Source organism: Chiloscyllium plagiosum, unplaced genomic scaffold, assembly GCF_037043375.1.
Source record: "Chiloscyllium plagiosum isolate Xiang-an unplaced genomic scaffold, Cpla_swu_hap1 HiC_scaffold_2, whole genome shotgun sequence".
In the NCBI taxonomy this organism is placed as follows: Eukaryota; Metazoa; Chordata; class Chondrichthyes; order Orectolobiformes; family Hemiscylliidae; genus Chiloscyllium; species Chiloscyllium plagiosum.
Window position 1 is genome coordinate 123,781,960 of NW_028270140.1, and position 15,196 is coordinate 123,797,155.

General features: G+C 41.2%; 1 protein-coding gene across 2 annotated transcripts in view; it reads right to left on the reverse strand.

Annotated features, from left to right (window-relative positions):
• Positions 1–1,489: 1,489 nt before the first annotated feature.
• The window catches only part of arsb (arylsulfatase B), an 80,375-nt gene continuing 66,668 nt past the window's right edge, over positions 1,490–15,196 (reverse strand). For both annotated transcript variants that reach the window (XM_043706943.2, XM_043706933.2), the window contains exons 7-8: positions 5,548–5,676; positions 1,490–1,792 (exon numbers count right to left, since the gene is read on the reverse strand). In XM_043706943.2, coding sequence (XP_043562878.2) covers positions 1,527–1,792; positions 5,548–5,676 — 395 coding nt within the window. In that variant the 3' untranslated portion in view covers positions 1,490–1,526. The remainder of the gene's footprint in view (positions 1,793–5,547; positions 5,677–15,196) is intronic.

Consider the following 15,196-nt stretch of genomic DNA (forward strand, 5'->3'; position numbering starts at 1 on the left):
ATATTTCCAAGTAAGGGCATTGATTGGCATGGAGGGGAATTTGCAGATAGTGGTGGTCCATGTATTGGCTCCCTTTGTCCAATCAGATGGTAACTGTCATGGGCTTTGGAGGTGCTGTCTAAGGATCTTTGATATCTAGCACACACCTGACTTGTGCCTTGTTAATGGTGGTCAGGCTTTGGGGAGGCAGGAGGTGACTTGCTTCTTGCAGGATTTTCAGCATCTAACCTGCTGTTATAGCCACTGTTTTTATATGGTGAGTCCAAGTCAGTTTCTAGTCAGTGGTAATCCCCAAGATAACCATAGTGGAGGCTTCAGCATTTTATTGCTGTTGAACTTCAAGAGGTGTTAGCTGGATTTCTTCTTGTTGGAGATGGTCCTTACCAAGCATTTGTGTGGCACAAATATTACTTCTCTCTGGATACTGTGCAGGTGTTGCTCATTTGGACACAGGCTGCTTCAGTGTCTAAGGAGTCAACGCATAGTGCTGAACATTGTGCAATCATTAGCAAACATCTCCACTTCTGACCCTATGATGGAGGGAAGGTCATTGATGAGGCAGCTGTAGATGGTTGGGCCTAAGACACTACCCTCTGGAACTTCTGCAGAGAAGTCCTACAGCTGAAACAAAAATAGGAATTGCTGGAAAAGCTCAGCAGGCCTGACAGCATCAATGGACAGAAATCAGAGTTAATGTTTCAGGTCAGATGACCCTTCCACAGAAGTAGAGTTGGGATGACTGACCAACAATCAAAAACCACCTTCTTTTGTGCTAGGTATGACTCTAACCAGCACAGTGTTTTCCCTACCAAGTCCCACTGACTCCAGTTTCAATCAGGCTCTTTGACGCCACATTTGGTCAAACATTGCTTTGATGTCAAGGCTCACTTGACCTCAGGAGCTGAGTCACTCTGACAGCATCCAAACCAAGTAACAGTGAGTAGGTCATTACTAAACACATGCTACACTGTTAATAACTTCACGAGATATGGCAAAAAAAACCTAACTTGCATTTCTACTTTAAAGACAGAAAACACATTACTTTAATGCTTAACTTTGTGAGCAAGTATGACATTATATTTCACAGCTGAGTGAAGCGCTGTCAGGTAAAGAGATTATTGAACTAAAGTGGCAGCTGTTAAATTTTGTTCCATTCTGTTCCCGCAGTTTGAGATCCGGCTGCACTTCATTCTGTTCCGAGACTCAGCCAATTGCTCAGCTGCCTGCACCTCTGAGATGTTGTAACTCTGAAAGTTCAGACAGCTGTGAGGACTGAAAAATAGTGAAATTGTTGTAAAAACATGGGGAAATATTTCCCCTGACTGTGAGGGGCATTGGCAAGTGACACTGTCCCAAAGAACACTGACTTGGCATTCAGTTAAAGGTGAGCTGGTGGAGAATTCACCAGAAGTATTAAAAGGCATTTTCAGAAATCAAACATAGTGCTTAGCATCACCTACTATTAAAATGACATGTGGAAACAGTAACATAAGCGTTATTAGTTTTAATCAAATCAATCTTGGCTCCTAGACCCAAGACCCCCAAACCCCATTCTTGCCAGGATCACACTTTGGATCTTCTGCTGGGTAAGTTATAGGCACTGCACTGTCCTGATAGTATTGAAGTCTTGACAGTAACTTCTCAACAATGCTAGGGTATTGGTCTGAAAGGTCAACTCGCTCCTCTGGATCAGCTGCAATGTTAAACAGCCAAACGTTTTTCTTTGGTGGCTCAGTGGACAGTGGCTCCATTTGTTTGGACAATGATGGTGGCGGGAACCAGTAACTGCAGCCTACAGTAAACAGAACATTTCTCGTTAGTACAATCTAATCCTTCATTTGAATCACAGGATCATATCACATCTCAATGATGTGGTACACTGCAATGACTAATTCAAAACACCAGTGGCATGCGTTATACAAACAAGGACAGCTGCTGAGGGAAAAATGCACTTTCCATATACTAAGGACTGCACAGTTAATTTGTTATAACACATAGTCCACACAGAAACGCCACTGTAATCAACTACAGATGCATCATCCTGCTCAATAAATAATAGCTATTTTGAAAATGATAATCCTTTAAGTGTCATGATGTAACAGGACACAAGATGGATTAATGGATGCCAATGGGAAAGTCTGAACTAGCACTACATGTATGTGCATGGACATATGCATAGACACAGTGACAGACGGGATTTTAAAAGGGCATCCCCAAATACTTTACGATCAATGAATTACAGTGAAGTTGTATCGACTTAATGACAGAATTCTCACATTCCAATAATCTAAACTGTAATAACTGCTCAGGGGTTTATTCAGCAGGTGGTTTACTGCTGGACAACTTCCTGAAAGTGTTACGATCTTGTATGCGACTGCCAAACTAATGTTATGCTCCAGTTAGGGACTAATAACATTTTTTTGTTTAAAGTAGATGAAGCTTAAGATACCAGGTATTTAGCAAGAAATAAAACTACAAGATTCCACAGTTTGAACAAACTAAATTTAACTATATAAAGTTAGAAAAGTAGCACAAGCTACAAATTATACATTTTATACTCTAACATTCGAGGCTTAATGAGGTAAATATGAAAAGTTGTAGCCATAACATTCCACAAGCTGCACATTAAATGATCAATGTCCTTGAATCAGAGCCCACCAGCTATTAGTGAATATGTGGGGCACCATCTTTGACTTTTGAGAAGATGTTGTCTTCTTTGCAAAAAAAATCCAATCCTTCATTTTCAAAGTTCCAGATTTGGAAACACCCTCAAAGCCTCTCTGACTTGGATTGCCTCAACAATTGCTTGTGTTTTGGTAATTAAATTTAAATTGGTTAAACACATTCAGCAAATTTTAAAAGGCTGTAAACTCCTATTCACTTGTCGTCTTTTTCCAGGACCAAACACACCCAAGACTCCTGAGACTGATTTCAAATCTCCAATTAGCTGTGCAATTTCAGCTTTTATCACAATGGCTAGCTTCAATGATTGGGCTGAGTGGTGGGAAGCTAGCCAGGAGTGCATTGGAATAACGAAGACGGGAGGAAACAAAGAAACGAATGTGGGTTTCAGCAGTAGATGAGCTGAGGCAGGGATGTAACTAGCTAATTTTATGGGAGTTGAAAATTACATTGCTTGGAAAAGAAAATGAAAGGAGATGGAGCAGGTATGTGGTTGGAAGCAATATTCCCTCAAAGCTGTGCAGCCACTTCTGTGTATGATGATGCTGTTCCCAACAATCACTTTTAGCTCTGGTAAATCTTTGTTGCACTCCCTCCGTGTCCAGAACATCTTTGCTCAGATAAGGAGACAAAGCTGCACTCAATGGTCCAGGGGTAGTCTCACCGACAGCAAGACATTCCTGCTCCTGTACTCAACTCTTTTCACTATGAAGGCCAACATTCATTTGCCTTTGCACTGTCAGCTGTACCTGCATACTTTCTTTACCAAAAGGCCTACCAAACCGATTCCCGGGATGGCAGGACTGATGTATGAAGAGAGACTCCACTGGTTAGGATTATATTTAATGGAGTTTAGAAGGAGGAGAGGGATTACGTTGAAACCTATAAAATTCTGAAAGGACCAGACAGGATAAATGCAGGAAGGATCTTCCCAATATCCAGGAGTCCAGAACTAGCAGGCACAACTTAAGGATACGGGGTAGGCCATTTATGACTGAAATGAGGAGGAATTTCTTTACCCAGAGTGGTGAGTCTGTGGAACTCTCTGCCGGTGCAGGTAAAAGGGATTAGTATAGTTCGGTTGGCATGGAAGTTGTAGGTTGAAGGGTCTGTTTCTATACTCTATAACCTGAACATTGACCTCTAGGGAGCTTCACCACAAACCTTCCTCCAGGCCAAAAAATATCCACTGATTGTTACTCTCTGCCTTCTATCGCTCAGCCAATTTTGTATCCGTGTTGCCACTGTCCCTTTTGTAACATATCCAACCGTTTTCTCAAGTTTGTAATGAGGCACTGTATCAAACGGATACCACATCAAAAGTGTTACCCTCATTGACTCTTTCCATTAATACTTGTAAAAATCTCCAGCAAGTTAATTAAACACGATTTCTCCTTTAGAAATCCATGCTGACTTTTCCTAACAAACCCACGTGACTACTGATCCTATCCTGAATAACTGTTTCCCAATGATTTTGCACTACCAAAGTTAAACTAACTGTTATTGCCTCACAATCTTTTTGAACATTTACCATTTCTACCCTCACTTCCTATTGAAGGGCAGACAGACTTGAAGGGCCAAATGGTCTGCTTCTGCTTCCATTTTCTGTGGATGTTTATTCTCCTATGAGACATGGGAGTCACTAACTGGGCCAGCATTTATTGCCCATCCCTAGATTCCCTGGAGAAGGCAGTGGTGAGCTGTTTTCTTGAATTGCTGCAGTTCACATGCTGGGGTTGACTCATAATGCCCAAAGGGAGGGAATTCCAGGATTTTAACCCAGCAGTGAAGGAATGGTGATATATTTCCAAGTCAGGATGATGAATGGCTTGGAGAGGAATTTTCAGGTGGTGGTGTTCCATGCAGCTGCTGCCCTTGTCCTTCGAGATGGGTTTGGAAGTGCTATCTAAGGAACTTTGGTGACTTTTTACAGTGCATCTTTCAGATCGTACTCAAGGCTGCTACTGAGCATCGATGGTGGAGGGGGTGGATGCTTCTGGATTTGGTGCCAATAGATACTTAATCATGGGAGTCTCTTCCCAGTGGCAGAGGTGTCTAAGACTAGATGACATAAGTTTAAGGTAAGGAGATATAAGAATTTTATTTCACCCTGGTGGTGGTAGATATATGGAACACACTGGTTGAGAGGCTGGTGGAGACAAATACTCTTACAACATTAAAAAAGCATCAGTGTAAGCACCTAAAATGCCAGGGCATAGCAGGCTACGGACTAAGTGCAGGTAAATGGAATTAGGATGGTTTGGTGTTTGTTAGTCAGCATAGACATGGTGTGCCAAAAGGCTTATCAATACTGTGATGCTAATCAAGTGGATGGCTTTGCCCTGGATGATGTTAAACTTATCCAGGCAAATGGGAAATATATTATCACACTTCTGACTTGTGCCTTGTAGAGAATGGACAGGAGGTTTGGGGAGTCAGGAGGTTAGTTACTTGCCGCAGTATTCTGAGCCTGATCTGCTCATGAAGACACTGTATATGCTTCACACAGTGGTGCAATGTATCACCAAGGCTGATTTGATTGCAGCTTCCAAACCCACAACCACAACATTCCTGGAAGGAAAAGGCCAGGAAATGCACAAGAACATCAGCTGCAAGCTCCCTTCCACGCGACACACCATCCTGAACTCCTTCACTACAACTGGGTCAAAATCGTGGAACTTCCTTCCTAACATCACAATAGGACGCCATTCTTCAGACAGACTGCATGTGTTCATGGGGGCAGCTCACCACCTTCTCAGGGGCTATTAGGGCTGGGCAATAATTACTGGCTGCATCCACAAATGTATGAAAAACACAATTTCAGCAAAATATTATACAGTGTGCAATTTCCTTAAAAATCCCTACCAGGATATCCTGTTAATAGCTTCCAGTTCCCAGATCGGATTGCAGAATGAATGGACACATTAAAGGTGGAATTTTGCCACTTAGTCAGTTCAATACTGGAGGCAGCATTTCCTTTGTGCAAAACGGGACCTATAGGAGCAAGAGAAGAGTTGAAACAGAGTATGGAATAAACAGATCACATTGGACATAAACCATTTTAATTCTGGCTTTAAAGCAACCAAATAAAACACTGTCTGCAGCACTCAAATACACACAGATGGGATTTCCATTGGAAGGAACAAAAGTGGCATGAAATGCAATTTATGAATGCTACAGAGAAGAATAATTTGTACAGTTGCATTGAGTGATTCATTTGATGGTGCACTATCTTGGCATGCGTCCCATTTAGGGCATATATCTCACAGCTAATTTAAAAAAGATTACATTCATATTTTTCTTTTATCTTTAAGGTTCCTATGCAATGGTTTACAGACAATTAACATAGACATTCACGTCATATGAATATAACAAGGTTAAAAAAAAAGGGGGCAACAGGGTGGCTCAGTGGCTAGCACTGCTGCCTCATAGTGCCAGGGACCCGGGTTCAATTCCACTCTCGGGCGACTGTCTGTGTGGAGTTTGCACATTTGACCTGTCGCTGTGTGGGTTTCCTATCAGTCCAAAGATGGCTAGGTGGATTGGCCATAGGAAATGCAAGGTTACAGTGATTGGGTAAGGGGATGGATCTGGGTAGAGCGTCTTTGGAGGATTGGTATGGACTCAATGGGCTGAATGGCCTGCTTCTACACTGTAGGGATTCTGTGAAAATGTTCTACTCTTGAACTTGCTCCTTCTATTTCCAGCAAAAAGATAACTAAACATAGTACTCCGAAGATGATCCTGGCAATTAACTGTCAATTTCACAAAGGTTTTCAGAAGATCAACAGTACTCTATGATCATATACAAGTGCACTCTTTCCTTTTCCTTTCTCTGTGCCTCCAATTCATTTTCTTGACTTCTCATTTGGCTACAAGCACTGGATATTTTTTAGTTTTACTTCTCCCTGTTCTCACCTTGACAGGAAGTATTCCACTTCTGATGGTATTTCTATACATCCAATGGAATTGGCAAATAAAACTCCACACAATGTCTAATTTGCTCATCACTTATGATGAATAGTTCCCATCCTTAGTCAGATATCTATCCAGCTTTGTTTTTTTATAAAGAGCTGTTGACAGTGTTAAATGCTGCTGATGGGGCTATTTCAACCTGGTCTACTTCTGCCCCCATCACCTACCCAGATGACTCCAAAGCTCTTTTTTCTGGTTGCCTTACCCAAACAAGCTTATCCATAGCTTCTCTTCAAACACCACAGTCAGATTGACCCATTACCTTGCCATAATATCAAAGTAAATAATAATACAACAGCATTAAAATAACATAAACCCAACTAGTTTAGTACTGTCCCTTAGGAAATAAAATCTATTGCTTCTACCTGGTCTGCCTTATCAATGCCTAAGCTTCAGCCTATATCCATGAGGTCAACTCCAAACCTCCCTTAAGTGATGACAAACAAAGTCAAGTGTCAGAATACTGAGGATGTTCTATAGATGTGTTCTTGCTAGTGCCACCCACATCCCAGGAACAAATGAAAGCAAATACCCCAAAATGATGAGACCACAGTAACTACTGATTAAGAGAAACAGCACAGTACTTAACATGAGGTAAAGCAATGCGGTTGGGATGTTAGATTTAATATTGAGCACAGGGAAACATTAACAACCTTGGGGGATAAAAAGTGGATGAATCAGAAAATGGATTACGATTGAATTAAATGAATGTTGGAAAGCCAAAAATAACAGTTCCTTGCATTAGAAGAGCAAGGACTGGTGCTACAAGGAAGCAAAAGGGAAAATTAGGTAGGAGACAGAAAACCAGTTGATCAGAATTCTGTTGTTATGGAAAGTATAAATAGCAATATTGCAGTGGCTCAAATAAGGTATTAAGAATTTGTGGATGAATAATTTTAAATGTGCAAAGTTGTACTGTTTGAAACACAATCGTACAAAGCCCTGGAAAATGCTGACTTTGTCTACATTTTATTGTTTTTACATGTTTCAGACAGCCTGGGTTTCTCCTTCCCCAGTAAGGCTCCCTAAGGCGTTTTCAAACTGATCTGTTTAAGATATTAGCTGTTGAAAACTGTGAGGTCAATACCTTGGGAAAAGGGAAGTTACATTATGGAACACATTATCCAGTGTGTGACTGCTGTAAGAGTCATCTTACAGTAAGTGTTTTGGCAGCTTGCAAAATAGGAGCACAATGATTTCAATCATACAGTACTTCACTAAGTGGGAATTTGCCTTATTAGAGCAACAAAGATTAATGGGAAGAAAAAGCAGAGCATTTCTTTCTGGTGCACAATAGCAGGACAGATCATATTTTCTGAAAAATGTCCAATATTTTTCTAAGCTTGCACCCACAAATGTTTAGGACTCCACAACGGTAAAATTCATCTGAGCTCTACAAATCTGTTTAAAATTAAGTTATTTGCTTCACAGAATACTGTACTGTGGTCTCCAGCCAAGGTTGATCCCAGCTTTTTGCTTAGTGAATTGATCTTGCCCTAGACAGCCATTTAGCTGCAGGAATTGGTCACAGCACCACTGAGTGATGATGCAGGGAATAGTGTCTGTCAGTGGTTCCCATTTCAGAGCATGAACATAAGAAATAGGAGTGGGAGTAGGCCATTTAAGTCTCAAGCTCGCCCTGCCATTCAACAAGATCATGGCTGCTCTGCCCTGACACAAAATCATCTGCCAGCTCTTCACGACTCTCAACCCAGTATTTCAAAAAAAAATCTACAACTCCTCTTTAAAATCTTTGTGATCTATCCTCCATAGCTTTCTAGGGTAGAGAATTTCATATATGGGAGAAGAAATTTCCTCACCACTCAAATGTCCCCTTATTGTGTAACTATTTCCGTTCATTTGAGATTCCCTCACTACTGGGAACATCTTTTCAACATCCACTCTGTCAAGCCCCCTTGGAATTCTGGATATTTCAAAACGATCACCTCTCATTTTCCTAAATGCTAATGAATAAAGGCTTAATCTATATTATTTATACAAAACAAAAAGAATGCTGGAGAAACTCAACAGGCTTGGTAGCATCTGAGGAGACAGAAACGGGGCTAATGTCTTGAGTCTTGTATAACTCTTTTTCAGAAACGAAGTGTGTTGGAAAATAGGTCTTTTTTTACGTGTTTAATAGAGGTGGAGGAGGGGCAAAAAGGAAAATGGTGTAGAGACTAAGTGCAAAAGACAAAAGCTTTTATTACTGGCGAAGAAAGGAGGGGAAGGTATAGAATGGGTGTAAATTAATGTGTGAGAAGGACAGAATTGGTATTCTCTACTAAACAGAGAGTAAACAAGACACAGCTATGGATGGGGGTGGTGGTGAAGAGGGAGGACGTAAAAAAATCGAAAAACAGACATCATGTGGTCATTTTCTGAAGTTATTGAATTCAATATGAGGCTGTAAATTCAACCTTTACACTGCAATGTGTAAATATGGTAAATTAGATACTCTGTGAGCTTTTGTTTGCTTCATTAATACATTGCAACAAGCCCAAGCCAGACATGTTAGCATGAAAGCAAGATGGTTTATTGAAATGGCAAGCAACTAGGAATCAGGGTCATTCCTGCAGACAGAGCAAAGGTGTTCCACAAAGCAGTCACCTAGTCTGCATTTGGGCTCATCAATGTAAAATGGATCACGTTGATGAGATTGAAAGACGTACAAGTGAAACACTGCTTCAATCTGGAAGATGTGTTGGGGCCTTCGACAGTGAGGAGGGAGGTGGTGAATGGACAAATGTAACACCATCTCCAAAAGGAATGGGAAGGTGTCATGGGGGAGTGAAGAATGTTTAGGAGTGATGGAGGAGTGGGCCAGGATGTCATGGAGGGAACAGACCCTGTGAAATGCTGACAGTCAAGGGGAAGGGAACATATGTTTGTTAATGGCACCCTTCTGAAGGTAGCAAAAATGATAGATGTGGAGACTAGTGGAGTGGAAAATAAGAACATGTGGAATGTTCTCATTGTTCGGGGTGGGGGCGAGGTCAAACTGCTGGAGATGGGTGAAACATGGTGAAAGGCCCTGTCAATTACAGTGACAGGGTGTGGGGGGGGCATGGTTGAACAAAAAGAAGGTAATATTGGAGGCAACTCAGTAGAAAATGGAATCATCAGATGCAATGGAATGGAATCCTAGCAGGGAGCAAGCTGTGAGGAACTGCTGTCGAGGTGACTGGAGTTGGAGTCAGTGGGCTTGTCATGGATATGGATGGACAGCCTAACCTTAGAAATGGAAACAGTAAAGTCAAGGCTTGTTGACTTTTTCCAGTATTCTGTGTTTGTTTCACATTTATAGAGTCATAGAGATGTACAGCATGGAAACAGACCCTTTGGTCCAACCCATCCATGCCAACTAGATATCCCAACCCAATCTAGTCCCACCTGCCAGCACTTAGCCCATATCCCTCCAAACCCTTCCTATTCATATACCCATCCAGATGCCTTTTAAATGTTGCAATTGTACCAGCCTCCACCACTCACTCCGGCAGCTCATTCCATACACGTACCACCCTCTGCATGAAAAAGTTGCCCCTTAGGTCTCTTTTATATCTTTCCCCTCTCACCCTAAACCTATGCCCTCTAGTTCTGGACTCCCCAACACAGGGAAAAGACTTTATCTATTTACCCTATCCATGCTCATGATTTTATAAACCTCTATAAAGTCACCCCCGACACTCCAGGGAAAACAGCCCGAGCCTATTCAACCTCTCCCTTTAGCTCAAATTGTCCAACCCTGGCAACGTCCTTGTACATCTTTTTTAAACCCTTTCAAGTTTCACAACATCTTTCTGATAGGAAGGAGACCAGAATTGCAGGCATTATTCCAGCAGTGGCCTAACCAATGTCCTGTACAGCCGCAACATGACCTCCCAACTCCTGTACTCAATAGTCTGACCAATAAAGTGTCTGTTAGCTGCTATAGAGAGCTACAAAATTATTTGATTTAATAACACTATCCTATCTACCTGTGACTCTACTTTCAAGGACCTATGAACTTGCACTCCAAAGTCACTCCAGCAGTATTTTGCTTTAATTCCTGTATGTCTTATCGCTGCCCAATGACACAAGCTGTAAAATATTCATATGGATGTCAGGTTAATATCAGATCATGTTTAACTGTGAAGCTCCATAGCTAAAAAACCTTGAACAATAACTGAACTTTTATTTTTATTCATTCATAGAATGTAGGCATCAATGGCTCAGCCAGCATTTAATGCCCAACCCTAATTGCCCAAAAGACAGTTAATAGTCACCCAATGCTGTGGGTCTGGAGTCACATGTAGACCAGACCAGTTGAGGCAACAGACTTCCTTCCTTAAAAAGGACATTCATGAATGAGAGAAGGTTTTCTGATAATCGACAATTGTTTCATGGTCATCTTCAAACTCTTAATTCCAGATCATTTTCATTGAATTCAAATTTCACAATCTGCCATGTTGAGATTTAAACCTGAGAACATTTTCTATTGTCCGAATTAATAGTCTGGTAATAATATCACTAGGACATCGCCCCCTGGGGATGGACTTCCCAATTTTAACTCTACAAGTCAGGTGGACAATGTAGTAGGAACAGGTTCAACAGTAAAACCTTTACAATATTGCCAGCATGTGGCCTGGGCAATATTAACCCTTGGGCTATGTCTCCATACAAGTGGCTCAGCTATCGGTTTGATCTATTGGCAAGTAGTTAACCTTCTTACTTGCAGTCACATAGCGTCTTAAGAAAAGTAAATAACCAAAGGTATTTTACAGCAAGGTTATTAAATCAAATAACGTTGTAGCTCTCTACAGCAGCTTACAGACACTTATGCTTCTCCCCTCCCCCACCATTATTATATCCTTCAGAGTACAACCACAAATGAAGAAACAGTGACAGTATGAAGACATCATGAATTTAGCCCTTGAAGTTACTGAGACTTAATTCATGTGGGAGGCTATGGCACAAGGAAGCAAAGATACAGTCCATACTTCCAACAATTAATGCGTGCCCCCAAAACCCAGACTCAGAAAGCTACGATTAACTCTGCAGCTAAACACTTCCACAGTAAGAACATAGTTCATGTTCCAAGACACAAAAAGGCAGTACTGAGGGCAAGGAACATTGATGAAGTGCTGCTGCAGGTTTTCCAAGGGAATGACAATAGGAATGTGAGCAGCAAACATAAACAAAGTATTTCTGCCAGATGTACATCTCCACGTGTCGCCTTCAGATCAAAGCATCTCGTCAGACCTGCCACAATTCTCTCAGACTAGATTGTCACCCTACTTTTGAAAATATACTAGCAGTGTACTGTTGTACAGCACAGTAGCATTTGTTCAGTTTAAAGTTTAATGATCTAAAACAGCCTGGCAGTAAACTTAAACTCAGTGGGAGCTACATACTACTCGCCAAAAACAAAATCAGTAGAACATGAAGGGGCGGAAGGAACAATCATTACTAATGTACTGTCACTTGGACATTCCACTGATAGGTCACACCATGACATTAGCAAGACTGGATAATAAGTTGCTGTCTTTACCAATCTTCTATGTGCTTACCACAAGGACAGAGAGTGGAGAAAAGTTAATTTCTTTTAAGTTATAGATTTAGTGTCATAATATTACTAAATGGGCATCTGCAAATAGCATTTGTAAACTACAAAATAATGTATTTTACAGAAGGTTACACAAAATAGAAATTTGTATTTTGAACTTGTGGCATTCAATACCATCTAACCTTCTTAAACTCTGAAGTTTCATTCTCTACTGTACATTTACAGATGTGACAGTGTGGAACTACATAGAAATCAGCAAGAAATCAACCAGTCAGTGAAAAAGCACCAGATTTTACATTTCAGTTACATTTTAACCATTATGCTGCCTAATCCATAAATCTCCTTTAAATGTAAAGACAAAACTTTGAAACTCTAATTAATTGACTGGAAACCGTTTAGGATACCCCAAAGATGTGATCAGCTATGATATAAATTTCATTCTGTTTGCTCTTTCTTTCTACTCCCTTTTGGTATTGGACTTTTTCTTAAAATGTATCTCAGCTCTAATAACATCTGGAAAAATGTAATACAAATCACGTGCTGGAGTACTGCTACAGAAATATATGGAATCATTTCTGCAACCACAGTAATTTTGGATGAAACAAGGAAAACCTCAAAAGTTGAAAAAAAAAAATTAGTCTGGAAAATTTTCTGCACTCGAAATAACCCATCGGTTAGGAATCAAAATGGTTAGTATTCCAATTCTTAATCACTAGTACCTCAGAAATATAAACAGCAGGAAGTCATATAGCGCTTTTGTTAAGTTATTCAAGCATAAGAGGTACAGTTAGTGAGTTTGCAGATGACACCAAAATTGGAGGTGTAGTGGACCTCAGATTACAACAGGATCTGGACCAGATGGGCCAATGGGCTGAGAAATGGCAGATGGAGTTTAATTCAGATAAATGCGAGGTGCTGCATTTTGGGAAAGCAAATCTTAGCAGGACTTATACACTTAATGGAAAGGCCCTAGGGAGTTTGTTGAACAAAGAGACCTTGGAGCGCAGGTTCATAGCTCCTTGAAAGTGGAGTCACAGGTAGATAGGATAGTGAAGGCGGCTTTGGTATGCTTTCCTTTATTGGTCAGACTATTGAGTACAGGAGTTGGGAGGTCAGGTTGCGGCTGTGCAGGACATTGGTTAGGCTACTGTTGGAATATTGCGTGCAATTCTGGTCTCCTTCCTATCGGAAAGATGTTGTGAAACTTGAAAGGGTTCAGAAAAGATTTACAAGGATGTTGCCGGGGTGGAGGATTTGAGCTATAGGGAGAGGCTGAACAGGCTGGGGCTGTTTTCCCTGGAACGTCGGAGGCTGAGGGGGTGACTTTGTAGAGGTTTACAAAATTATGAGGGGCAGGGATAGGGTTAATAGGCAAAGTCTTTTCCCTGGGGTCAGGGAGTCCAGAACTGGAGGGCATAGGTTTAGGGTGAGAGGGGAAAGATATAAAAGAGACCTATGGGGCAACTTTTTCCACAGAGGGTGGTACGTGTATGGAATGAGCTGCCAGAGGAAGTGGTGGAGGCTGGTACAGCTGCAACATTTAAGAGGCATTTGGATGGGTATATGAATAGAAAGGGTTTGGAGGAATATGGGCGAAGTGCTGGCAGGTGGGACTAGATTGGGTTGGGATATCTGGTCGGCATGGACGGGTTGGACCAAAAGGTCTGTTTCCATGCTGTACATCTCTATGACTCTAAGAAAGCAGCTGTTACTCTTACTCAACCGGATCAATAACAAGGGAGCACACTTTTAAGGTGTAAGACAGGAAGTCTTAGAGGGGTTTTGAGGAAAAGATTTTTCACCCAGAGGACTTTAGTAAGGCATCTGACAAGGTCCCACATGGCAGAATGGGTCGATAAAAAAAAAGCCATGGGATACAGGGTAACGTGTTGAATGGATCCAAAGTTGGCTTAGTAACAGTAAACAAATGGTAATGGCTGACTGCTGCCCTTGAGAATGGAAAACTGTTTCAAATAGTGTTCCACAGGGCTCAGTGTTAGGACCCCTGCTGTTTGTTTTATACATTAATAATTTGGACTTGAATGTGGGGGACATCATTGGAAAATTTGCAGACAAAAATTGTCTGTGTGTAGTGGATAGTGTAGATGATAGCTGTAAGCTCCAAAATGACATAGATGGGTTGGAGGAGTTGGCAGGAAAGTGACAGATGAAGTTCAAATCAGATAAGTGTGAGGTAATGCAATTAGGGAGGTCAAACTGTAAAAGGGAATACACAAATAAAAGGAATATACAGAGAAGAAGATGAAGTGAGAGGTCTTGGTGTGCTAGCCCCTAAAAGGGAGCTGTACGGGTGAATAAAGTTGTCATGAAGGCATATGGAATGGTGTCCTTTATGCAGAGGTGTTGAATACAAAAGTAGAGATGCAATGATGAAACTGTATAAGACATTGGGCCACAATTGGAATATTGTGTAGTGTTCTGGTCACCACATTATAGAAAGACATAATTACTCTGGAGAGAGCACAGGGAAGATTTACTTGAATTTTAGCAAGACGGGAGAGTTGTGGCTATGAAGAAAGATTGGGGCTGTTTTCTTGGAACACAGAAGGTTGAGGGATGACATAATTGTTGAAGGGGGTAGGAATAGAATAGACCGGAGAACTAGCTTCCCTTGGCAGAGAGCTCAAAAATCCTAACAACTCTTAAAAATGCCTGGATCTGCATGTCATATGCTATAAGCTGGAGGGCTACTACCATATTCAGGAGATGGGATTAGAACGGGCATCTTGGTGTCTTTTGGATTGGCATGGACAAGATGGGCTGAATGGCCCCTTTCTGAGCTGTATCATTTCTATGGTTCTGTGATTGCGGGGGTTTGTAATGCACTGCCTGGGAGGGTCATTGAGGTGAGTAACCTTAACCTTTAAAAGTAAAAAGTACTTGCAGTGTCATAACATTGAAGACAATGGGCCTAGTGTGGGAAAGTGGGGCAATGTAAATTTGGTGCAATCTTGACAGTACAGACTTGATGGA